Source organism: Haliotis rubra, unplaced genomic scaffold, assembly GCF_003918875.1.
Source record: "Haliotis rubra isolate DU_JTF1 unplaced genomic scaffold, ASM391887v1 Scf544, whole genome shotgun sequence".
NCBI classification, from domain to species: Eukaryota; Metazoa; Mollusca; class Gastropoda; order Lepetellida; family Haliotidae; genus Haliotis; species Haliotis rubra.
The window spans coordinates 683,380-710,392 of NW_025767240.1; the positions used below are offsets into that span (position 1 = coordinate 683,380).

The window sequence follows — 27,013 nt, forward strand, 5'->3', positions numbered from 1 at the left end:
TCATAAAAGAAGTCAGTATCAAAAACAATCAGCCGTATGAAAAAACATACTTGAGAGAAAACACAGTCTCTGTACACTTCAACCAAATACTAGAAAGCAGCAGAAATATCCCTAAACAGGTAGAGCAAGACACTGAATGTTGATGGACTGCTTACCTTTCTTAACATTTTAGCAAAACCCAGGGCCTTTGATGCTCTCTCCCGAGCCTCATGAAAGAGTATCTTGAAGTTCCTACACGTGTGCTGGATGGTATGCCTGGATGGAAGTGAAAAAGTCAGGTGTTTTGTATCATGTCTCAATCATAATCAGCATAATTTGTCCTACTGATTTGGGAAAGAAAATGCAAGCTTGCACATTAGCTATTTACTATACTGCAAACTGGATGGTTAGGTGTGGTGTATGTTCACGTCTTTGTTAAAGACGATACACTATATCACACTTAGCTTATTCCATCAAAGGGAGATAACTGTTTTAATACACTTCCTCAGGGGTGGAAATAACTAAAATTGCTAATGTACTCCGGTACAGTGGCACATGTAAAATCACTTGCCTGATAATTTTTCCACTATACTGGCCGTTTTTCTTGTTGTTTTTTAAATAAACAACAAAATTAACATTGGAAAGTCAACTTGACACCGATACAGCGTGACATACAAATTTGCTAGCCCAACAGAAAAAAGCACTGGACTGGGGCGTTGGGCAATGGGTTATTTCCAACCCTGCTTCCTGCATGGCTGAATAATGTATTCGCTTTTATGAGCTCAGCATTGTAAATTGATTCAGTTAAATATCTGATTTCAATGACACTTTTTTAAAATATCATCATTCAGACTGAGAATGGAGACTGTGTAAAAGGTTCAACATGCTCAAGGGCATAACACAGCTTCTCTTTCCTTACCCAACTTGACAGTAGATGGGTGTTTCATACCTGATGTTTCCTATCCTTTGATTTGACAAGGACTACAAGACTTAATTAACCTTTTACAGTTTCATTCATGTTTATAGGAACCTGTGTGGGTTTATATGGAGCAGTGCACTCTTTTCCTCTTAAAATCACAAACATTAGAGGGGCGGTGGGATAGCCTTGTGGTTAAAGCATTCACTCTTCACGCTGAAGACCTGGCTTCGATTCCCCACATGGGTACAATGTGTGAAACCCATTTCTGGTGTCCCCCACTGTGATATTGCTGGAATATTGTGAAAATCCGCATAAGACTAAACTCACTCACTCACAAAGATTCGAGCTGTAGCTTTAACTGAACAAAGAGCAACTACCTGTAGTCGGAAACCCATTCCTTGTTGGACGTGGTGGTTGAGTCGTCCGAGCACTCCTGGTCACTGCCGTAGGCCGTCAGGTCGTACAGGTCAGATGTACAGTCATCGATGCCGTTCTCCAGGAAGTCAGCAATATTCAGCAGCAAACTGAGAACCATGGTGCTGGGGACCAATCAGGACAAATCAATTCATGCTACTCAAAAGAACTCTGATTATGTTTCCTAATATGTGACAGTAGTTAAATCATGAATCATGCCAGTGTGCCGGTAAATAATCAACATATAGCATGTTAACAATCATGTCTAGATCATTAGTGTATTTAAATGTTTGTGAATTGGCAGTGAATTCTTGATTTACTGGCAATATTCATCAGTTTGTTTGATGTTAAATGCCGCATTCAGCAATATTCAAGCCAAATGGCGCTGGTCTGTAAATAATCGAGTCTGGACCAGACAATCCAGTGATCAGCTGCATGAGCATCGATATATATGCAACTGGGATGCAATACCATGTGTCAACGTAGTCAGCAAGTCTGACCTCTCCTCTTACAACAGGTATGGGTTGCTGAAGACCAATTTTAACCCTTAGTCTCCTCTTACAACAGGTATGGGTTGCTGAAGACCAATTCTAACCCGGATCTTCAAGGGTTCAGTTGGTATTAATACAGTATCTTCATTACAAACCTTACCATCCATCAATATCATGATATATGACGACATCCCTACCTGAACTTCTTGCCCGCTTCTGCCTCCCCTCCGATGACGTGGGGACAGATGTACTTGGTGAACATCCACTCCTCCTCCAGTGCATTTTTCAGACTCCGCGATGCTTCAGGCAGAGACTGTAGTGCACTGATCCAACTCTGCAGATACTTGAAGTAATCCTGCCCAGAACAAGATTCCACAATAAAACTGAAGTGAAATCTAAATTACATACCCTGTATAGCTTGCTCATCTTGCTCATCTTCAACTTTGTACAAATGAGTGTTGGGTTTTTAGATATTGCGGAATATCAAACATGAAATTTAACATTGTGTGACATGTCATTACTGTATTATGAATTCTGTCACCTTCTCATCAAATCCAAAATCATTCTACCATAAAAAGGAATGTGACAGTAATTGAAAACAAAACCCTTTTGATCAAATTTTTCAATTTTTTTAAAAATATGTTGTAATAGCATAGGCTCTGAAAAACTGGTCTTAAAAAGAGGCCAAGTGGGGAATGAAAATCGCAGTCCATAGGCAGCAATATCATAGGTACAGTCTCAATACTCCTCCATCGACATACGTACATCCAGCATTGCCTTCATGTCGTTATCGAACTGTTCCAGGTCAGTGGCAAACTTTTCCTCAGCCTCGTTGTCGTCCCACATGACTGAGGCCACCATGTGCTGGTAGTACTGCTTGACCAGCACTGCCCCTTTCAGCACCTCCTTGCACTCCCGGATCAGCTGCAGGAGATTACAGGGTGTCACTCAGTGCAAGATAGTGGGGTCAGATTAGATTTCATCATAATCAATGGTTTGTCAGCCTCAAATTCATAGAGAAATCACAGATTGGCTTTCATGATAATCAATGGTTTGTCAGCCTCAAATTCATAGAGAAATCACAGATTAGCTTTCATGATAATCAATGGTTTGTCAGCCTCAAATTCATAGAGAAATCACAGATTAGCTTTCATGATAATCAATGGTTTGTCAGCCTCAAATTCATAGAGAAATCACAGATTAGCTTTCATAATAATCAATGGTTTGTCAGCCTCAAATCCATAGCTTCATTTACAAACTGCTGTCATATGGCTGGAATATTGCTGGAGTGCGGTGTTAAACAAGAAACAAACTTAGGAATATAAACATCATATATTAATGTACTTGTACTTCACCAATAATGTAAACATTCAATAGTCTATCAACAGGCAACATTCTATGTAATTGATAGGGAACACGTGAAACTAGTCCACAGCACAGATGGTTTGTTTGTTGGTTGTTGAAGTGAGTGAGTGAGCTTAGTTTTACGCCACACTCAGCAATATTCCAGCTATATGGCGGCGGTCTGTAAATAATCGAGTCTCGACCAGACAATCCAGTGATCAACAGCATGAGCATCAAACTGCACAATTGGAAACCGATGACATGTGTCAACCAAGTCAGCGAGCCTGACCCCCGATCCCGTTAGTCGCCTCTTACGACAAGCATGGGTTACTGAAGATCAATATTCTAACCCGGACATTCACGGGTAGTTGGTTGTTGAACAAAACTGAGCAATATCTATCGGTCTGATGAAGCAAAACATTAGCATTATACTATAATATACAAATATGCCAATGAATCCTTCAGTAATTAAATGGCAAAAGAAATCACTATTCCTCCACATCTAATCCAAAACAAATACTCAAGTTGTATAACTTATCCAATCTGTCATAACAAATATACATTCTATTTTCTCAAATGTGCCATTTATGCCATGTTTAGCAATATTCCAGCAATATCACAGCAGGCGACATCAAAATGGGCATCACATATTGTACCCATGTGGGGAATTGAACCCAGGTCTTCACCGTGGCAAGCGAACGCTTTAACCAGTAGGCTTCCCCACTGTACCCTTTTCTTCAAAGACATACTGACCTGCCTGACACTGAGAAAGGAAGGGTCTCCCAAGGGCCGATGTTCCAGTCTTAACCGAAGACACTCATGGATGACATCCAGCGGGGATTCGAACCAGGAACAAGTAGCTGGGTCGGAAAGAGGGCAGACCCATCTTGATGAACTCTTGGCTCCAAGCACCATGCTCCGACAAACTGGTGCTGCGGTAGAATATGTTGTCCTTCACATCTGGGAGCAGGACGAGGGAGGGGGAAGATGCCAGGTCACCAGCACTGGGGGACTGAAGCAGGATATTAGGCAAAAGGTAATAAGGGGAGACAACATTTGTTGAATTATCTCCCCTTTATCAGATAATTTTCATACAATTATGAAAAACTCAAACTTATTTCTTTATTATAGCACCATCTGGGTGATATATCAGAGATATTATTTGAAATACATTACGCCTGAATTGAAACATAATAACTGTTGACTAGATTAAGGGGAGACAACTTTTGTTAATTATCTCCCCTTGAACAGACTTTCTTTTTTTTTCTTCACACAATTATAAAAAATCAAATTTACTTCTTTATTACAGCACCAATTGGGCGTTTTATCAGAGATATTATTTAAAACACATTACACCTGAATTGAAACAATTTAACTTTTGACTAGATAAAAAACATAATAAGAACAACACTGCTCTATTACAACAAGTGATAAGATTAGCTTTTGAAATACCAATATTTACATTATTTCATTTCTGAAATTTGTGTTGAAAGTTGTCAACAGCAGCAGAATAAAGATTTGGTCCTATTATTGATCACAACATTGAATTCAATAATCAAAATGTATTTCTTAAAATCACTGATAGTTAGGGGGGCATCTGGGCTACCTTATTCATGAAAATATTTTAATATTCCATATCAGGAAAGAGAATCTTGACATAACCATGTTAACAAAGTCAGCAGATTTACAGAAGAATTTTATCCCTGTTAATTTTGCCTTAATACCTCTCCACGTAAAACAGTTTTCCAACATGGTGTCCAACAATCAGCCCTAATGAGTACATTATGTCATGAAGTAGCCGTACCTTGTCTTTCTCGCCTCCCTCAGATGTGGTCGGTTTGGGCTTCTCGAGGGCTTCACGAGCCCGCTGCAGAGACCGGTCCAGCCCATCCCTAAGTCGAATAACCAACTTCTGCATCCCCATCTTCTTGAGCGACTTGTCCACAAAGTGCCGGTAGACGGAGGTCTTGTTCAACTCCTCCAGACTCACTTCACTCGACTCTCGAGATATTGACGTGGCAAAGGAGCCAATGTTTCCCCTCTTCATAGGGGTGGATGTACCCAAGGGTGGGAGGGTGTTTTCATTGATACAGGGGCTCTCGGGTCTCGAAGACTTCTCATCGCCATCGTAGACCTGAAGTAAGAGCAGATAAATCTAGCAAACAGACTTGCAGGAATCAGTATACTATAAATATCTGGAATTCTTTATTTACTTCAACATGTTCAGCTTGAACTCCAGAAAATTCCCTGTATAAAACCCTGCAATGCAATGACATGTGTCAAACAAGTCAGCAAGCCTGACCACCCAATCCCATTAGTAGCCTCTTAAGACAATCATGGGTTGCTGCAGATCAATTCTAACCCACCAGATCTTCATTCATATAATTAGAATGTATGTATTTGTATGTACACCAATTAAGCTGTGGTCACTCGGTCAACATAGCATATGACTGTGATGCACCTGACCTCTTTCGACTTTCAATAGATTTATTGCACAAAATTCAGCCTGACAAATATAGATCTTGACCGTGTTGAACATTGCTGCTATAATGTTTACACATTTAAAGGTCACATGCAACCAAAAAATTAAACACATAATTAAAACACAATTATCACTTCTTCATGACATATAATATGCATTGCTGATTATGAAAAAACAAATAAACAAAATAATAAGCGTATAATCGCAAATCAAAAGTGCAATATTTTGTACTTGGGTTTACCTCCCTCGAAACGAAGCAGCCGGGATACCGAACCCAGTCAGAGCGGGTGGGTGTGCACTCAAGTGTAACGGCTGGTTCATTTGCAGATGCCCTCACAGCTCATTGTGTGTGTATATATAGAGATGTTGGGTTTTGTAAAAACATGTTCATTTTTTGTGTATAACATTTTGCAATCAACAGACATCATAACATGTCAAGTGTTCAAGTATCACACCTGCCTGTCTGTGTAATTACATAATGTGACAGAGACCGAACTCGGGCCATAAATCAATGCATTTTGTTTATGGTGTATAGCCTGATTGGTGTTAAGTTCAAATTGCATGTGGTCAGTGAAAGCAGCTGTGTATTGAATATTGTCATTAGCAGACAGGCAGGCAGACACACAGGTGTCAATAAAACAAGACATTGAGTTTTGTCTGTGACAACGACATATCTATATCACAGTTGGAAATTCTGTCAACGCTAAATAATGACATTGCTTTTAAGTATCGAACTGAGAAAGTGACTCGGTAAGAAGAACGTGTGGTGAAATAGACAAATGAAATTATATAAACAGTTAATTTACTGTCATAACATATCAAAAGCTCGCGCCTGTTACATATCAACAAAACATTAGAAAAATAGCTCACACCAAAGCCTTCACCAAGTATTCACCTGACAACCACTTCCAAGCTGCGCAAACCTACTTCACTGCGCACGTGCTATAAGCGCAGCCCAGCTGTTGAAACCCGTTTTCCCCCGAAAAGTCTGGGGAAAATTAGTTTAACGTTTGAACTCCGATTTCTCGCGTTATTTTTCAACTTTATAAGTTGAATTTGCATTTTTGACGATTTGTTTCGGTAAGTCCATACCGAAAGGTATCAGAATCTGCAAAGTTGTGTTTTATGTTGCATGTGACCTTTAACAGCAGGAAGTATTCATTATCTAAAATATATGCATAGATACAACGTCATAAACAATGACAATATTTAGGAATCCATAAATATTCATATATATATGTCAGGGTAGAGACTGCGATCTGGTAGAATCTCCGATTCTACCAGTAGAGATTGTGATCGGAGTCTCTACCAGTAGAGATTGCGATCGGAGTCTCTACTGGTAGAATCTCCGATCCTACTAGTAGAGATTGCAATCGTAGTCTCTACTGGTAGAGACTACGATTATATGGAATAACCTATGCAAGCAAGTGCAAGCTTATGCAAGAAAGTATAATAAGATATTCATGAGCAATTTCACATGCAATAGGCTCTGGTACAAAATTACATAAACATCTAAATACACCTTTAATGGGGTTAACAGATAAATAGATCATGAAAGATATCATATTACAAATTTCATGAATGATGAGTGAGTGAGTGAGTGAATGAGTTAATTACATTTACCTTTAATGGGGTTAACGTTGCTCTAAGCAATATTCCAGCAATATCACTGCCAGAGACACCAGAAATGGGCTTCACATATTGTGCCCATGTGGGAAATCAAACCCGGGTCTTCAGCATGACAAGCGAACGCCTTAACCACTAGGCTACCCCACCGTCCCTCATAAATGATGACAATTTGTTCTTGCAAAACGAGTTGTGAATAATGTTCACAATTCATAAATAAGTCCCAAATATAAATCATGTAAATAACACCAAATAACAAACTCAAAAGATTATGGCACAAACTGAGCTGGGCTTCCTACTGACCCCGACAAACTTGACCTTCTTGCAATCGTCTGTGGGGCTGAGAAACTGCTTGTCTCCTCCAGCAGCATCCTCTGCCTCATCATCAGCATCGGAGTCCGACGGAACTGGAAACAAATCGTCTTCATCACAGAGCACTGTAAATCATGTACATTACCCATATCTTACCTTCATGTAAAATACTTTAATTTCATTGGTCAATGACGGTTTAACAAGTTTCCGTGTCACCCTCCAGGGTGACAACTGGAAAAAATATTACCCGTTGTCACGGTAACCGCCAAGCTCTCCGCCAAGAAGCTGAAGCGCTAACAATCTTATGATGTCATAATATGACGTATGCCGTGACCGGAGTTCGAAAACCGTTCGATCAGCTGTTTTTGTGTTCACTTTGTACAGATTTATTTTACCGACTTTCACTACTTTATTTAAGCTATTTTATACATTGAGTGGTTTGCACACTCAGCTTAAACATAATTAACAATTTTTATAGCAGTTTTATGCTTGTCAGAATATGATTCACTGATGTTAAAAATCCAGTCGAGACAGAGACGCCATTTTGTTTGCATGTCATATAGTCGGTAGCGATCTTTAACATAAAATAAAATGGTATTTTGTACATTTAACTTGGCGGTAAGATAAATACGTTGTACGCTTCTCCCTCGGGTAATACGGTCTGATGTCGCCTTTTTGTAGCAGTGTCATTCCCCGCCTACCGGCTCGGGTGATACTGCTACAAAGAGGCGTACATCAGACCGTATTACCCTCGAGAGAAGCATACAACTTATAGCATACGTTCTCATGATTATTATCATAACAAACCCGACACCAATGATAATTATGTACATAGACGCTTCATACTGTAATCATAGGCTAACATCAGGACCAGCTCAGAGGCAGATATTCAGACACATGTACATTAATACAACACTCAACTTAAGATACCCCTAGCCTAGAACCACAAATATTTTGATGTTCCATGTTTTCATTTCTGACTATAACCATGGCAACTCATATTTCTCCTGATGAAACCATGAACTTCCCATACATGACCGAGTCAACCAAGTCAAATTTTATATGGAAACTGATCAAAACAAAATCATCAATAAATCATGCATTTGATCAACAGTATGACTGCATGGTATTACCGGTATACTGGTATCAATACGCCTTTTAAACGATATGTATTGCAATATTTTTTCTGAGAAGTTTTTGTGATTATCTTTATGGTTTAAATTAAAATCTACACGTACTTTTATTCACAACAAATGTTTTCATTTGTTATTCAATGACAAAACTGCAAAATAGAATCCATGACTTTGCAACCCAATTTTGAGATTGCTGTTATCAGAACCATAACATATATTTTTAGGGACTTATAATGTAGAAAGTAGGATTGACATGCTCAATTAGTGTCACTCACTGTCAAACACTTAAGTTCCCAATATATCGCAATAGGTATCACAATACGGGTACCTGAATCGCAATATATTGCAATACAGTTTATTTGCCAATACACAGCCTTAATGAACAGACCATACTACATCCTTCAAGATATTCACTGGTCTATTTACAAGCTATACACCTGAAGACAAAGGTCCAGTGCTTACCTGTCTCCAGTATGTTAGGAATGCTGGGTCTCTGTGACACACACGCCGACTCCGACACACGTGGACTCTCATAGTCAATCATCGGCCAGTCTAGACCGTGAATGTTCTGAACACCAAGCACGCGTCCTAACAGCTTCATCTTGTGGCACAGATCCCGAGTAATGTTCAACCACAAACATAGAGATTTCACCCTCTGATTAAACTGCTCACTAGCATACAACTCATTTTCCTTGGCAAACGCTTTTGTGGTTGGATAAAGACTTTCACAAGTGTCTAAGTCATCTAAGAGTTTCTTGACACAGCTGAGAGCCTCTCTCTGACAATCCACCATGTCTGACGTGAGATTGAGCGACTGAAACGAAGCTGATACACCTGGCGACACACGACCACACATTTTGTCCACAGGAGATGTCTTGGAATCTCCATGTTCGTGAAAAGTGTCATCATCAACATCTGACATATCCTGACACACCATCTTGAAGTTGATAATTTCCTCCAGAACTCCCATCACTTTTTCCCTTTCGAAATTCAGATGTTCTTTAGCCTCCTCCAATGAACAAAATCTAAACCATGCATGCAGTTCTATCCAAATAACATCATTCACCTTGTTCTGCCACATTTCTTGTTCGGAGCTCAGCTGACGCTTATAGCAGCTAGCTAACTGTCGGTCTTTGTCCTTCTTGTTTTGCGAACCCATATTAATCAAGGTAGAGAAGATATTGTAAAAGTCGAACCTCTCTTTCGGACATTCAATTGGCACTGCAGCTTCTCTCTGGATTCGATTAGTTGGCATAATGGAAATCGGATTCACTGACATCTGGAGGCTGGAGAAGGTATTAGATTTATTCAAATCGATATTTGCATGCATATTTACAGGTAAAACAATCTTTTTATTGAGCTGATTTTCAGAGCTTTCAGTAAAATCATCAGAAAGCCTTTTAACGAAGCGTTCGTGTCCACGGGATTTGGTCATCAACCGCTTAGAATCCCGATTTTCTTTCCGTCTCTTATCCTTCTTTTCTCGTTGGTTATCTCTGTCCAGATTATCATCTGAATCTGTACCACTGAGTTTGCATAGGCCTGGATCATCCCCATACTGTTCCTTGATTATGGTGACCGGTGTCCGAGGTTGGGGCTGGGTCTTCTTCATGCCCAGATACTCCTTCCACTCCTTGTAGGAGTCTGTGCCTTGCTTCCCCTTCCCTGACAGCTTCCGGCTGGCTCGCTTCCTCATCCTCGGTTGTGCTGGAGGGGTGACGCTGTATTGGAAGCCCCCTTGGGTGCTGTAATCATCGTCGTCAAAAGCCCCATTTTCAAAATTGCTGTCCTGTTCTCCAGGACTGACTTCTCCATCGTCAGCTTGAGCAAAGTTTTGTCTGTGGGAGAGAAATGTGATGTTATAGCATAGTTCATTGCGGAGTTTGTTTCTCATTTGACTGTAGTTAAATGAGTGTAGTTAATCATGAGTGAGTCAATTTACTTTTATACTGCTTTTAGCAATATTCTAGCAATATCACGGCGGGGGCCACCGGAAATGGCTTCACACATTGTACCCATGTGGGGAATCGAACCCGGGCCTTCAGCGTGATGAGCAAACACTTTAACCACTAGGCTACCCCACTGCCCAGTTAATCATGAAACATGGAAGTTTGCCTTTGTGAAGCCGGCAAATAATCAAGACATACCCTGTAAATAATCATGTCTAGATCATTAGTGTAACTAATTGTTTGTGAACTGGCAGTGAATTATTGATTTACTAGCAATATTCATCAGCTTGTAATAGTTTGTATCTCGTTTAACACCACTCTCAGCAATATTCCAGCTCTATGATGACAGCCTGTAAAGATATGAACCAGATAATCCAGTGATCGATATGGTGAGCAAAGATCCATGCCATCAACCAAGTCACCAATCCTGATCCCCCGTCCATTTGGTCACCAGCTAGAGATTAAGTCTAACCCAAAATTCCAAATCCTAACCGGAGTTCAGTGTAGGAGTGAGTGTGTTTGAGCCACTTATACCAATATTCCAACAGTCAGAGTGAGTGAGTGAGTTTAGTTTTACGCCATACTTAGCAATATTCCAGTTAAAATTAAATGGCAGCGATCTGTAAATAATCGAGTCTAGACCAGACAATCCAGTGATCAACTGCATGAGCATGGATGTACACAATTGGGATCCAATGAGTGAGTGAGTGAGTTTGGTTTTACGCCGCTTTTAGCAATATTCCAGCAATATAACGGCGGGGGGACACCAGAAATAAGCTTCACACAATGTACCCATGTTGGGATTCGAACCCGGGGATTCGAACCCGGGTCTTCGGCGTGACGAGCGAACGCTTTAACCACTAGGCTACTCCAACGCCCCAGGATCCAATGACATGTGCCAACAAAGTTAGTGAGTCTAACCACCTGATCCCGTTAGTCGCCTCTTACGACAAGCATGGGTTACTGAAGATCAATTCTAACCCGGATCTTCATGGGTAGCAGTAAGACACAGCAGAAATGGTCTGCACACATTGAACCCATCTTGGTTATCAAAAGAGGCCTGCATTCTGGCAAGAGGACAGCTTAACCACCACGCTAACATATTATACAACTTAGACAAATATTCAAGCAATATTTTAGGTATTCCAGCTCCATTTAAGGAAATTAAACCTACTTGATTCCGGTGCACCCTCAGGTAATAACCGTGTTGCACCAGACAAAACAGGTTGCACTTGATGCTAAATATATCTAGGGCTGCAATGAATACACTATGTGGCGAATATGATACGTATCATGAATATTGGGTACCGATTACGAATAATTATTCACGAATACAATATTGTAGTTAAGTGATTGATGTACAATATGGAACGCCCATGTTGACAGTTTTGATTTGTCACAGCAATAACCAGTCATCTCATGACACTCAAGTTTGGTATATGTAATAGTTATAATTGACAGTTACCATGTGCGGCCTTGGCAAACAAACATGACTTGGGCTACTGCAAGGCTAGTACATATTCCATTACTGCATATCTCACTTTTAAAGAGTACACAAGGGTTCAAGTAAAACATGCTCCCTTAAAAAAAAGTAAATATTCGGTTCTGGTGACCACGAATAACGAATTGAATTCATGAAGGGCTACGGTTCGATTCACCAAATATTGAGAGTGAATCGTAACAGCCTTAATAATTACACATAACCCTTGAGTTTTGGTATTGATGATTCAGAACACCATAAAACTAAATTATTCTGGGATCATTTTATCGTATTCAAAACATTTCATGACATGAACAGTAACTGTCATTCAATCACTGTTTGTGTAGTCGTTAGAGTCACTGCTCCAGGCCAGTTGCTCATCATTCTGTTTCCCAGCTGAAGTCTGTGTTCTTTTAATAGCTAACTATTCATATGCACCTAGTGCAAGTTGGTATAAAAATGAGTTTGCATTTTGAAATTTCAGGTTGCACCAGTGCAAGTTCTAAATGTTCTTCTAAATGTTCTAATGGCCTCTGGCAACTTTAGAGGGAGATACAAAAATAGTCTTCACCCTTTGTACATCTTGGGTATTGAAGCCAGGAATTCAGTCTGACAAGGCAACAGCTCTACCACCAGTCTAACCATCACCCTGTGTAAAGGTAAAGAAAACTATTCCAATTCCTGGGATTTCCCTGAGTCTATTTCTATTCCAATCCCAAAAAATAGTAGTCGACCCAAGTGACCTACTTATTGACATCCACAAGCTGGTGAAATGTAGCACAGCAATGCTGAACACATGATTAACACATGATTAACCTGAATAACACTATATGAATAACACATTCTCTGAAGCCCTACACTAACTTACTGCAAGTGATTTCCGTAATTGAGAAATGAACTTTGTGTTACTTACAAAAAAATGTCTGTTAAATAGAATAACTGAGTGAAAGCTTTGAAAACTATTTCTGTTGTAGGACATTGTACCAGCTTGGTATAGGACTGACTGACTGACTGACTGAGTTTGGTTTTTCACCGCTTTTAGCAATATTCCAGCAACATCACGGCGAGGGACACCAGAAATGGGCTTCACACAATGTACCCATGTGGGGAATCGAACCCAGATCTTAAGTGTGATGAGCGATAGCTTTAACCACTAAGCTACCCCACCGACCTTGTTTGGTATAGGAAGAAAGCCCAAGGTGATGCTGGGTTGAGGAGTTTACAACTTTGGTGGAACCCACAGACACAGGTCCTCACGGATCAGAACAAATTGAGATCTATAATTCTGGACCATTTTTCCAGCTACAATTTCGCAACAAATTGGTGCTGAATAAAACTGACAATAAATAACCACAGTAACCAAATTTAGATAAACCTGTAGAGGTTTCCAATTCTTTGAAGAGAGTCGTTCTTGGGGTAGTATATGCATTTTCTGCACCTGAAATTGTCATGTGACAGTTGTATCAATGGTTTTGTAAAAAATTGTACAACAAATAAAAAAGCCTACTTATTTATTATACGGACCCCACCACTTGGAGTTACCTCCCTGACACGCATGCGCAGCCAACCAGGTAAGCACCTAAGCCCGTATCATCATTCCTTCTGCTGAACAAATCAGTGAACAGATTTGTAGGAGAGCCCTACCCCAAGGACGATTCTCTTCAAAGAATTGGAAACCTCTACAGGTTTATCTAATTCTTTTCATAGAGATCGTCCTTGGGGTGCATATATGCATTAACAAAGACTCCCAAAGACCGGAGGCTAGGGAGGAGGAGAAATCGTACTGAGGACCGACTTTAACATGTTAAGCATGACAACACATGATATAGAGTTTAAACACACCCCGCCCACTGAATGAAAACTCTATAGAGAGCACCGTAAGGGGGAAACCACAACTCACAACCGAAAATCTCAACCGAGCGATTGAAAGTTGGCAAGAATCAACAGCTGATATGTCAATTAAAGAACAATTGAACACAGCTTCTCTAGAAAACCAAATAACCAAGACTCACTCGGTCAGGGTGGCAGGACACTGTCCACCGGAGAGAACAGAACAGCTGATAGTGCCATATAAAAGTGCTAGGCCGGCTCCAAATAGTGGCAGAGCAAATCTCTTCGATGGGCAGTGCCGCTGCAAACGCTTTTGAAGTGGCGACTGCCCTGACCGAGTGAGCCTTCAACCCCTCGGGGGGAGGCTTGCCCTTAGCCTGATACGCAGCACAAATAACTGACACAAGCCAGCAAGAAAGTGTCTGTTTGCTGGCAGGAGCCCCAGCCTTCCCACCACCGTAACAGCAGAACAGATGGGTACCCGTACGGATCCCTTGTGTTCGTTTGATATATACTTTGATCTGCAATCCCCTTATCTGAACACCAGCGCACATAGCAGGACCACCTATCCTCGTACTGAACGTTTGTCGAATCCTGCCTCAAAGCCAGAATTGTGTCTGCAACTGCTGCAGGAATTCCGTGTGCCTCGAAGCTAGACCTGACAGAGGCCAAGCCACCCACTGAATCCTTGGATTGGAGTGTGGCGCGCTGTTCTGAGTGAGAATGTCCGGTCGCAAAGGTAATAGAACAGGAGGCTGAGCCAGAAACCTGAGAATAACCGGAAACCAGCTCTGTGACGGCCAAAGCGGTGCCAGAAGCACAAGTAGCCGAGCTGGCTGGGTGGACAGCTGGGAGACGACCCGGGGAATGAGTGGTAGTGGTGGAAACGCCCACAGCAACTTGCCCGTCCAATCCAGCGGGAAGGCGTCGAAAGCCAACGCGCTCTGGTCCGGTATTCGAGAGCAGAACACGGGTATCTGATTCGTCCCGCTGTACGCAAACAGATCCACCTGGAACGACACGTACAACTGGAACAAGCGTTTTTGCTTGCACGTTCTCCGGCCCCGGGAGATAGACAGGAATCACCTGACAGTCGCACTGGTCGCACCAGAGGACAAACTCCCACGCCTCCCGAAGGAGCGCTAGGGACACCGTGACGCCTTGCTTCAGGATGTACGGTTGTCTAACTGAAGACTGAAGACGAACCACCTGAAGACGAACCACCTGGCCCTGAACATGCTCCTGGAAGCGCTCGAAAACCAACGGCACAGCTCTCAGTTCTAAGACGTTGATGTGAAGGCGAGCCTCGGCTTCGAACCAACATCCGGACACCAACAGACTGGTCTGATAGAAGTCTACAACCCGCCGGCCCCAGTGTCTGACTGTATATTTCACAATGACTTGACCGAAGTTGTTATATGTGACATGTGACACTTGTTTGCTGTTTGTAAATCTTATATTTGTTAATAATTTAATGCCAATTATAAGAAATGTTAAATCTGAAATGTGTGCTTAATAATATTCTATGGGTCCTGTATATTTTTTAATGGGTCAGACAGATACCTGAAACTTACAGGACCCACTGTCCTGTTACTTTGAAACACCTTTCATGAACACTGTAACTGTAAGAGCTGGCGTCGGGATTTTCAAAGGGACCCACTTGGAGAGATTCCCGACATCGGTCCACCACTGAAGGTGAGGAGACAACCACCCGGAAACTGTGAGAGACTTCTCCAGATCCTCTTAGTGAGCCCACAGACTCGCCAACACTTGCTGTATAGGGCGCATCCTCAACCGTGCCCGCCACACGACAGAGACAGTCGCCGCAATATGACCCAGCAGATGGAGCCAAGTCTGCGCCAGTGCCTGGGGCTTGGAAAGGAACGAAGATACCATCTCCCGTACTCTGGTGATCCGGTCGAGCGACAGAGACACAAGACCGTGTTGAGTTGTGAACCGCGCCCCGAGAAAAAAACAAGTCCTGGGTGGGTACCAGGTCAGATTTCTTGAGGTTTATGATCCACCCCAGTCGAACTAGAATGTCTATCACTGTGTGAGTAGAATATAGGCTCGCTGGCTGAGTTAGTGCACGGAGCAACCAGTCGTCTAGGTAAGGGTGACAATGCCTTCCTTGCGACCGCTCGAGAGTAGCCGGCACTAACATGAGCTTGGTGAACACCCTGGGGGCAGTGGATATGCCGAAGGGAGCTCCCTGAACTGATAACACATCCCGTCGTAAGAGAACCGGAGGTACTGCTTGAATGAGGGATGAATAGGCACATGTAGATATGCATCCTTTAGATCGATCGACGTAAGCGAATCGCCGGGCTGAACAGAGGAGATCACCGAGCGAAGTGTCTCCATCTTGAAGGATGGAACCTCTTACATCGCGATTCAACCCCTTGAGGTTGAGAATGGGACAGAACCCGCCGTCTTTCTTCGGAACGAGGAAGTACGCCTGTTCCTCACCCGGTGGTATACGCTCTATTGCGGACTTGTCCAGCAAAGCCTGAACCTCATCGCGCAGGATACCCGCCTTGACCGGACATGACGGCACGGGAGTGCGCCTTATGCCGAAGAATTCTGGCGGCCTCGCTTCCATAGCGGTCAATGGCCGACACGTACGGTGGACAGCACCAAAGAGTTGTGTGTTGCCTTCTCCCACTCCGGAAGAAAGAGAGAGAGGCGGCCTCTCACTGTGATATGTGGTATAAGTACGTGAATAGTACGGAGACAGCCTGCACGTTTAACGGAAGGTCAGGGCAGACCCCCCCGCGACCTCAAAAAGGCTGCTGGGAGCAAGACGAAGAGGCCTGCTCCTTACCCTTATCCTTGGCGGGACGGCTCTTCCTCCTGCTCCTGCCCAGCGGCCGAAGCCAGCCGGCAGACTCGGGCGTAGGCTTCGCCCCGGAGGAAGAACTTGTCATGGGGGCGAGTTGTTCCAGCAAGACTTTGGTGTCCTTGAAGGAAGTAGCTGCAGCAGCAGCCTCCCGAATGCCCTGCTGAACCCCCGGAAACAAGGTCGCACCCAGTCTAAAGGGAAGGGCCAGCAAGGTCTGCTGGGTTGCCGCCGAGTATTGAGAGGTGGACAACCACAGCTTGCGCATCCCCATGACGGTGCACATCACCGTTGGCGCAGCGGACCGTAAAGAGTCCCTGGTCAATTGGGCCTGTACCTCGGTTAGTTGACGCAGGAGGACAACATTAGGTGAAACGCCACCCGTGCCCGCCTCCACTTCCAGGGCCGACCTCTGAATCGAGGAGAGGTACGCCCCATGGACCACGACCGAATCTGTTGCATGGCATTCCAGTAAACCTCCTCGTGTAGGTACGGTATGCCCGCCACAGAGGGGCGCCCGACTGGGCAAAAAGTGGAACCAGCCGCCCATGTTTGCCAGCCGGAGCTGCACCCGAGGAAGCCGAGCCTCCCCTGAGGTAAACACGCATTCGTGCACCACCAGAACCAGGAAGAGGGACTCATCACCCAGCTGATACCGCTTCACAAGTTCAGGCAAATCGAACCTGAGCCTGGAACCAGCTAGTAACGTGTCCACAACATCCTGAACCAGGGAGGGCAGAACACGGAGCCGTGTTTGTGAAGGCTGCCGAGGAGCAAACGCCTCACCCGACAGGCAGAACTCAAACGAGTCATGGCAGCAGCTAGTCGGCACCGCGGCTTAGGGTAGCAGTAGCGCTATGCGCTGACGTAACTCTTGTAAAGCTGACAAGAAGCCAAAAGCGCCCTCGGACTCCTCAACCTCCCCAACATCCATGGATTCGGCCCCCGAGCCGGAATCCGGATCCTCTCGAAGAGAAGACCCAAACCCCTACCCCGGTGGAATGCCGAGCCACAGACGACGAGGGGAAGGAAGAGCCCGAGACGCTCTCCGCTCCGGCCACCAACCACATGCCAGGACCCCGGTCCCAAGAAGCAGGAGGCTGCGCAGACAGAACTGGAGCCTCTCAAGGGGATAGGGTGCGCAGGGACTTGAACACCAGGAATACTCAACGGCCCCTGTGCGAGCACTGGGAGAGGGACTGGGTGTGAACCCTCCCTCTCCGGGGTAGCCGAGGCGTCCGGACCCGAAGCCGTTGTGGGGGGTGTTTCCTCAGTCGGGTCCCCTCCCGCCTCCCTCAGTTCTCTGTAGAAGAGGAAATCGGCAGCCCTTCTCTTCTGGGCACAGAGGGAGAAACCGAGGCAAAGTTCGCACACATCAGGGTATGCCCAGCCTTTTCAAGGCAACAGAAGCACTTGTCATGCATATCGGCATGCACAGGCAATACACGCTGTAAACGCCTGAAAGCAAACACGCAACGCATGTAGCTAACAGCCAAAACAAAAGTAAAATACACGTATAAAACATTAAAAATACGTGAATGCGACACGCGACATGAAATAATTGTTGAATAAAGCAATATTTCAACCATGTGGCACGCCAAACTTCTAAACGTAAATTTTAATACAAAAGTCACATATAAATGAGAAATAACCAACTGCAAAGTCAACAGAGCGTTCTAAAGAACGAATAAAGACCATACATACAGTAGTTGAAGTCTCAGACATAGTCGTAGTACGCATCTACGTTGGTCAGCACTAGTCAAGCACGTGTGTACACAATGCGTGACAGCAGAAGGAATGATGACTGGCTTAGGTGCTTACCTGGTTGGCTGCGCATGCGTGTCAGGGAGGTAACTCCACATGGTGGGGGACGTATAAATTATAATAAATAAAAAGGCTTTTTTATTTTTTGTACAATTTTTTATTAAAAAATTGATAAAACTGTCACATGACATTTTCAGTTGCAGAAAATGCATATATGTACCCCAAGGGCGATCACTATGAAACAGAATTATCCTGTTCAATCAGGACTAGTTACAACCTGAAAACCTGTGATTTAAGGTTTACACCAGTCCCCCAAGTTAGAAATCCTTCCACTTTAACATGTTTTGTGAGAAAAATAATTCTTTGGCTGTGCCATCTGAAGAAGAAACACAAGAAGAGTGAATCAATTTCCACTGGTGGTGAACTACATCATGCAAAATGTGCCCAATAAATCATATGCTTGAGTAACTGCTGCTTTCACTGTGGCAGAGTAGCAAGTGCATTTCTAAGCCTATAAAACATTTCTATTTAATACACTTGTAGCTGTAATCATATTTTTAGAAAGACTCTCTTCCTGCAGTAACACAAAACAACGGAAGCCAGTTATGTAAAACACAAATGCCCTGTTTACCCCAACTGTTACTTTCCACTTGTAATCTACTTGACCTATGTTAGTTAAACCAGGTACAGAGACTATGGCTAGCCTTCTTTTCCCTGTGTGTTGAACAAAGGTTTCCTTAAGCTGTCATTTCTTAGAGTATAAGGAAACAAGAAGACAAAGTCATCAATATCCCCCGCAATGGCAAAATACTCTTCATGATTATGTCTATGAGTTATGATTATGTCAAATATTTAGGTGTGTGTATATAGAAAAGTGGAAGGAGAGTATTGAAAGGTTTTTAAAGTTCTGCTCCAGAAAGGAGCACTATCACTAATTTCAGTGTATGTCAAACTACCAAAAGGCACCAGTACACCACCAAAACTATCTATGTGCCAAGTCTGGTGAAGAAATAGTGAACGGTTTTAGAGTTCAGCTCCCAAAATGAGCACTACCACCAATATCAGGCTAAGTCAAACTTGTTGCCACGGAAAAGCCAAAAATATTTTATTCAGAATTCCAAAACTACCAAAAGGCACCAGTACACCACCAGATCTATCTATGTGCCAAGTTTGTTGAAGAAATAGTAAACGGTTTTAGAGTTCAGCTCCGGAAAAGTGTACTACCACCAATTCAGGCTAAGTCAAAACTTGAGTCCACGGAAACCCAAAAGTATTTTATTCAGAATTCCAAAACTACCAAAAGGCACCAGTACACCAACAGACCAATATGCCAAGTTTGGTGAAGAAATAGTGAACGGTTTTAGAGTTCTTATCGGAAAGACAAATGTTATACGGACGCGCGCACGTGAGTCCATATCCGTTGCGGGGGCAACTGTATATAGGGAGTATGACAATATTTATTTTATTATTATTATTATTATTATTATTATTATTATTATTATTCACTATATTTATATAGCGCACATATCCAGGCAACTAGTGCTTGCTAAAGGCGCTGGTATTTTTTCCCTCGATCACTGGATGGCAATCTCAACGGCACACCGTGTCATCAATCTCAACTCCTTGGGGAGTAAGGCTGTAACGATTCACTCGCATAGTCGGTGAATCGAACCGTAGCCCTTCATGAATTCAATTCGTTATTCGTGGTCACCAGAACCGAATATTAACAAATATTTACGATTTTTTTAAGGGAGCATGTTTTACTTGAACCCTTGTGTTCTTTCAGAAAGTCAGAGTTGCAAGGATGGAATATGTACTAGCTTTGCAGAAGCGCAAGTCATGTTAGTTTGCGAAGGTCGCACGTGGTACTGTCGACTATAACTATTACATGCCAAATTTGAGTGTGATGAGATCACTGGTTATCGGTGTGTCAAATCAAAACTGTCAACATGGGTGTTCCATATTGTACATCAATCACTTAACTACAATATTGTATTCGTGAATAATTATTCGTATTCGTTACCCAATATTCATGATACATATCATATTCGCCACATAGTGTATACTAGGGAGTATGCAACTCTTGCAGCCACTAGGCGCACCGAGTTATTGTGGCTTTCTCATCCTAACGAGGTACCCATTCACAGCTTGGTGGACTGGGACACATTGTCACAGTACTTTGTCCAAGTTCACTGCACGTTGCTGTACCCGCAACTAGGTGTTTGCACGTATTCATGTGGCCACCATCTGGTCATATACCAACGGATTCGTGGGTTCTTTTAAGTGCACAGGGTTGTGTACTGTACACTAGGGGTTGTGACAACACTGAAAGAGTCTGCACACAAAGTTGAGTCCAAGGTTTTCACACCCGTTCACAGGTGTGCTCGATCCCGACACCTCAACCTCGCTGGATCACCAGCCTGGCGCCTTAGCCAGCTCACTCACTGCGCCCAATAGACCTTAATGTTTCACAAATTGATGCATATTGCAGTTCTTGAGCAACTACATGAAATGTACTGAGTACTTAAACTGGGTGAAAATAACCTGAGTAGTTATCAGGAAACATTATTCCAAAATTTCCAGTCTAAGTAAATTTAGGCTCAGAATTATTTGTTACACTGCTAACAAACCCTAGCAGGAGGTCGCGTCAGATAACCTTTGAGCGACCTATGACCGCCCAATCAAATGCGATACGACCGAACGGATTTAACCAATCAGACAATGGCTACTGTTTAGGGTTTGGCGGGACTTACAAAATTCCCCGGTCGCTGACACTGATCTCTCACCTGCAGTATATACACTTAGGGCTTTCTGATGACATGGCTTCCATTAGCTAATATGTCCGCAAGCTGACATCCTTGAATATTGACAAAAATGCTATTTTCAGCGACTGTTTACTCACTGTTGTGGCGTGCTCCAAGTGCATCACTCGGAAGTGATCGTACAGAAAATAGCATTCGGAATCGTTCAGGTACAAACTTTTTCAAGGTAAAAGTTCAAAAGGTATGTGCGAATGTCAACTTTCGTGATTTGGTAAGTTGTGTCCTGATTGAAAAGGTTAGCTGACGCAATCTTCTACTTCAGTATTTGGCTTTGTTAGACTCAGCATAAGCAGTGTAACGAATAATACTGAACCTAAGTTTACTTAGACTGCCAAAATTTCATAATTATTACCCCTGCAAATACATACTGAATTCAAGCACGAATACAACAGTATCACACTTGGCTACCGCAGTGGCAAAACTAAATTTGCAAAATGCTGACAAGATTATTGTAGCCATGGCAACCTCGTTACTGTACACAGTGTCTCACATCAGTATGATTTACATCCTTTACTTGCATCTAATGAAACATGAAATGAATAAAAAGTGTGCATCAAAGCAAAAATAAAGCAGTCGCGCCTTCAGATAATGAAGCAAGCCCTGTAACACGTATTTACAAACCCTTCATCCCTATTATCATGATTGTAACATCAAACAGCTCATTGTCAAGATTGCAATGCAAAATATATGTCTCAGTCGGAGATACGAATTAAAGCTTTCTCTTGACTATAAATACTAACATGCATTCTTTTACTTGATTTCTATCATGTATTCCCATGAAATGAATAGTCACACATATTCTGAACTTGGCATTCAGAAAATATTCCAGCTTTGAGACCATGATGGCAGCTGGGCTATACAAGGAAGATATCGGCATTAAGAGCAATAATGCATGCTCCTGGGTAAGAAAGACACAATCAAGGAAGTCACAGAGCCATATCTGCCCATCCAACATAGTTAAGCACTATTACAAAATCTAAGTTTCTGAACACATGAAGTTCCGGGTTAGAATACTAATCTTCAGTAACCCATGCTTGTCGTAAGAGGCAACTAACGGGATTGGTTGGTCAGGCTCGCTGACATGGTTGACAAATGTCATCTGTTCCCAATTGTGCAGATCGATGCTCATGCTGTTGATCACTGGATTGTCTGGTCGAGACTCAATTATTTACAGACCGCCGCCATATAGCTGGAATATTGCTGAGTGCGGCGTAACACTTAACTCACTCACTCTAAGTTTCTGAGCAAAGCGTGCACCTACTTCGTGTACATTAAACCCTCTACCTGGTTTAGATGGGATGACAACCAAGGCAAGTGCAACTCAAAGCAAACATTGTCACTAAGGTGACATAATGCCGCAAATTATCAAATCAAACTTATAAAGTAATGAAAGTTTAAGATGAAGTTAAATGTCAACAAAAATATGACTAATCAACCTCTCTTGATATCTGGCTCTTTAGTTGTTCAAACACACACATATTTTCAGGACTGACTTTGACCTTGACATGAATGTCATAGTGTATGAAGTATGCAAAACTAGTACTAAAGAAATTGCTTATTGAAAAACATTCAAGAGAAGTCTTAAAAGTCTATGAAGAAAATCCAGTGAACCGTTCTTAAAATATCTTGCTGACAATTCAGGTTAACATGCTGAAATCTTCAAAGTGTCGTCGTTACCCTAAAAATTATATGAAGGTCACTAAAATTGACTGGGCCCCAGGCCTTCCCTAGATAAAGCTTGGTGTCAAATATGAAGAAAATCCAGTGAATATTTTTTGCGATATCTTGCTGACTATCTTAACATGCAATTTCACATGCTGAAATCTTCAAAGTGTCTCTGTGACCTTGAAAATTAAGTGAAGGTCACCATAATCGACTGGGCCCTGCGCCTTTCTAGATGAAGCTTGGTGTCAAATATGAAGAAAATCCAGTGAATATTTTTTTGCGATATCTTGCTGACTATCTTAACATGCAATTTAACATGCTGAAATCTTCAAAGTGTCTCTGTGACCTTGAAAATTCAGTGAAGGCCACCAAAATCGACTGGGCTCTGCGCCTTACCTAGATAAAGCTTGGTATTGAATATGAAGAAAAACCAGTGAACGGTTCTTGATATAGCTTAACATGCAGGTAAAATGTTAAAGTCCCCTTGTGACCTTGAAATGAAGGTCAAGGTCACCAAACCTGAGTTGGACCTTTCTTATACTGTGATGAAACTAGGTACCAAATATGAAAACAATTTAGTGAACGGTTCTTAAGATATTCCAATTCGTACAGACGCATGGACGGACGGAGCCTAATACTATATCCCCCGCTACGCGCTAAACGCGCGACGGGGGATAATAAATTTGATTTATCAAAACTGTAGCTCTCTTGTGTTTGATATCCAACAGGCATGCATATAAATGCAGTTAATTACTTCATATTTGACTTCAATATCTTCTGTATTAATTCAGATATTAACATGAAAACCCTTTCCGTAAATTTGTGCTGCATCTGTATGCCAGTGTTCACCCAGGGATAATCTACAACAGGGAGAGGTCACTCGCTTGCTTTTTTTACCATTTGTACTAATTAGCGTGTGCCTCGTCATGCTCCAACGCACACAGTGACTTGGTTCGTTCCCAGCGCAACTTCGGCTGCGTTTAACAGTACTTTCAGCCAGTTTATTGTATCAGTCGGAATTTTACAATGAATGAATGAATGATTGAAAGAAATAAAGAAAAAGAAAAAAAGAAAGAAATACATATGTGAATGAATGAAAGAATAAATGATACACCACGGCCATACCTCCCCAAACATGTTAAAGAACGCAAAACTATCGCTAGAACACATGTGTTAACATCAGCTGTCCTTTTTTTTTTAAATCTACTTTGAGACATTGTTTACATTAGTAATTAATTTAGATATCTTATTGCATGTGTGGAATGGCATGGGCATTGACAAAATGTTAACTGACACTGTCACACACCCCTCAAAAACAGAAAGTTGTAACAAAGCGTTGTAAACACCTTTCCAGTTTTGTCAAATACTAAGATCAACAAGAAAGAAAGGAGTTTGAGAACTATATAACACTCAAGCATCACAAGCATCAATGGCGGATCAGAACAGTTCGGCGATATGTCATATTTTTCACACACCTCAAATACACCCTAACAATTTTATTTAAGTTATAAAACTATCACCATTGCTTGCAAACACATTTCACCTGATGGTATATTCCCCTCATAAAAATTAAAGGTGTATGTGAAAGATGTTTTAGAACAATAACTAGAATTAGTAGAAACACTCAAACAACGCCCTGTAGTATTTCAATGGCAGATCGGCGATATGTCAGAAGTGTCAGAATAGGTAACTTATCTTCTACATGTAGGTTTTTAGTTGTCACAACACTCAGCGAATGTAATCAGCTGTTGAAAATAAACCGGGCTCAATCTTAAAAACTATGCTGCCGCCATATTGGCTACACTGGTCACGGGCTTTTCGAGTAGTGACCACTCCCCGTTATATAGTCTCCCTGGTTCACCTTAACAACTCCATAAAAGTTGAAGTAAAGTCTTATAAATATATATGTGCCAACAAAACTACTTCACAAACTGCTATTTAATCATCAACATACAAAATCCTACAGCCAATAGTAAGCTAACAATGAAATTCTAATTCGACACATGCCATTACTTTACCCTATCAGGAAATCAGGAGTTTGTCGCTGCCCCAGTCAGAGTATCCTTATGATTGTTTGGATTTTTTGGAAAACATAAATGCAAAAAATGCTTGTTTGGCCATGAAATTTGGTGGAATAGCTTACAGTGCATGCATTCACTCATGAACAGCTGATAAAGTTATACGAAGTTCTGCTGTATGAATTTAAGAGTTAAAGTGGTATCACTAAAAGTGAAACGATATACATCATCTATTACATGTCCCTTTAATTCATTCATTGCACTACCTGTGCACATGACATGACAAAAAAATGTCATTAAGAAGTAAACAATATACTAAACATCACGCTTCTTGTGACAAACAGAGCACCGATAGGTTAAACATGATTGCGTACAAGTCTGAGGTAAAGGCTAGGATACGTACAAAATCCGTCACGAACGCGGAAGAAAGTGTAGACTATTACAGCAGGGTCCCACTGTCACAAACGTCATTATCCAACTAAATTGTCATGACCCCAACAATAGAACTTCGAGTGATGCTTAGAGGCAAATGCGTATCCATGGCTATTTCAGCAAAGTGTTAATGCAATTCAATGGCATGTATTGTCATATAATTCTGAAAGCCACGCCTTAATGACTATTGACAAGTAAACAGGTATGTGGGCTTCTGTCTGCATGACGATCGGGGACATATCGCACAACAAAAGCTAAGGAAGGATGTCTGTCCGCATTGATCGATTTCTGCAGAACTGCAAACAGCTACAGCTCCCATTGAGTACGCATCTCATAAAAACAACTTCCGAGAATCAGTAGCATTAACTGCCACTCACCGATCGTCCTTCAAAGGGTCGTAGTCTTCGCGAGGTGACCGAGAGTACTTCGCATCGTCTTCGTCGTCCGCCATGTTGGAATGCAAATATCGTGGTATCACACCTTCTCTCGAGGTCGCTGCGCGAGACAAGCTGCAGGTGCCTGGGATGAACTTTGACCCCAAAGAAGCTGGAATCCCGCGAATTTTAAAAAGATGTCAGACAGAAGCATGCACGTCAACATGCATTAACTAGCTATCAATCACTTTTGTAGTAGATCTAGTATTAAAAAGGAGTAAGATATAAAACGAATGCATCACAAATAAAAATATATACGTGTAATTTTAGTAAATATGACTTCCTCCTCTTTTAGCAGTATATAAATGCAATGACGCTAGATGAAATAAAGTGTGTATTAGAAGTAACCGATGCCTTAATGTTAGTTTTAGACGTATGCCGTTGTTTTGAGCCAGGGTGGCCCACTTTACCCCTACAGTTTAGAAAATGTGTTTCAAAACAATATTTGATCGCGTATTTCAATCCGTGTTGCATAAATATTTTGTAAAATAAGTGATACTTTCTTGTTAAAAAAGCTTCATGTTTTTTATTACTCGGCTATTCATTTCATAACTTTTAGGGTTGTTGGAGCGGAAGTTATTTTCTATGAATATGTTTCTCTTCATATCCAAAACCCTTTTTTGTGTAAGGTTTTACCTATTTACTATCGAGAATGCAACAGCTTCAAAGCTTGTCACAGAAGCATTCTGAGCAGTTGACTTTCATTCTTATTCTCTTGTGCCAAAATATTATAGAACAGTAGAATTGGGTCGGATGTTAGGGTCGGGCGATATAAATTGGAACCGGGAACATTATGTAAACCTATATATAACCTAATCACCATTTTAGCACCATTCTTAAGAGAAATCTATACCTAGGAACCTCTGATTTTATTTGTTTATGATAGAAGAATGTTTTATCAGTTTGTTCGTTTGGATAAAGTTTGAATATTCCCGGAACTACAGTAATATATATCTTAACAATATATTTTAAAAAGTAATTAATGATATTGCATGTTTTTAGAGGTGCATATTAGTTTACCTCTTGCATCAAAATGTAACACTATGTTACACACCCCTAGTTTAATGTTTTCTGGCATGT

General features: G+C 41.9%; 1 protein-coding gene across 1 annotated transcript in view; it reads right to left on the reverse strand.

The window, feature by feature from the left end:
* The window catches only part of LOC124253545 (mitogen-activated protein kinase kinase kinase 4-like), a 51,975-nt gene extending 26,018 nt beyond the window's left edge, over nt 1–25,957 (reverse strand). Inside the window, 10 exon segments of the mRNA XM_046687348.1 lie at nt 156–255; nt 1,276–1,437; nt 2,001–2,158; nt 2,569–2,727; nt 3,901–3,984; nt 3,986–4,159; nt 4,952–5,281; nt 7,559–7,662; nt 9,163–10,538; nt 25,877–25,957. Of these exon segments, the coding sequence (XP_046543304.1) occupies nt 156–255; nt 1,276–1,437; nt 2,001–2,158; nt 2,569–2,727; nt 3,901–3,984; nt 3,986–4,159; nt 4,952–5,281; nt 7,559–7,662; nt 9,163–10,538; nt 25,877–25,950 (2,721 nt within the window). The 5' untranslated portion in view covers nt 25,951–25,957.
* Between the last annotated feature and the right edge of the window lie 1,056 nt (nt 25,958–27,013).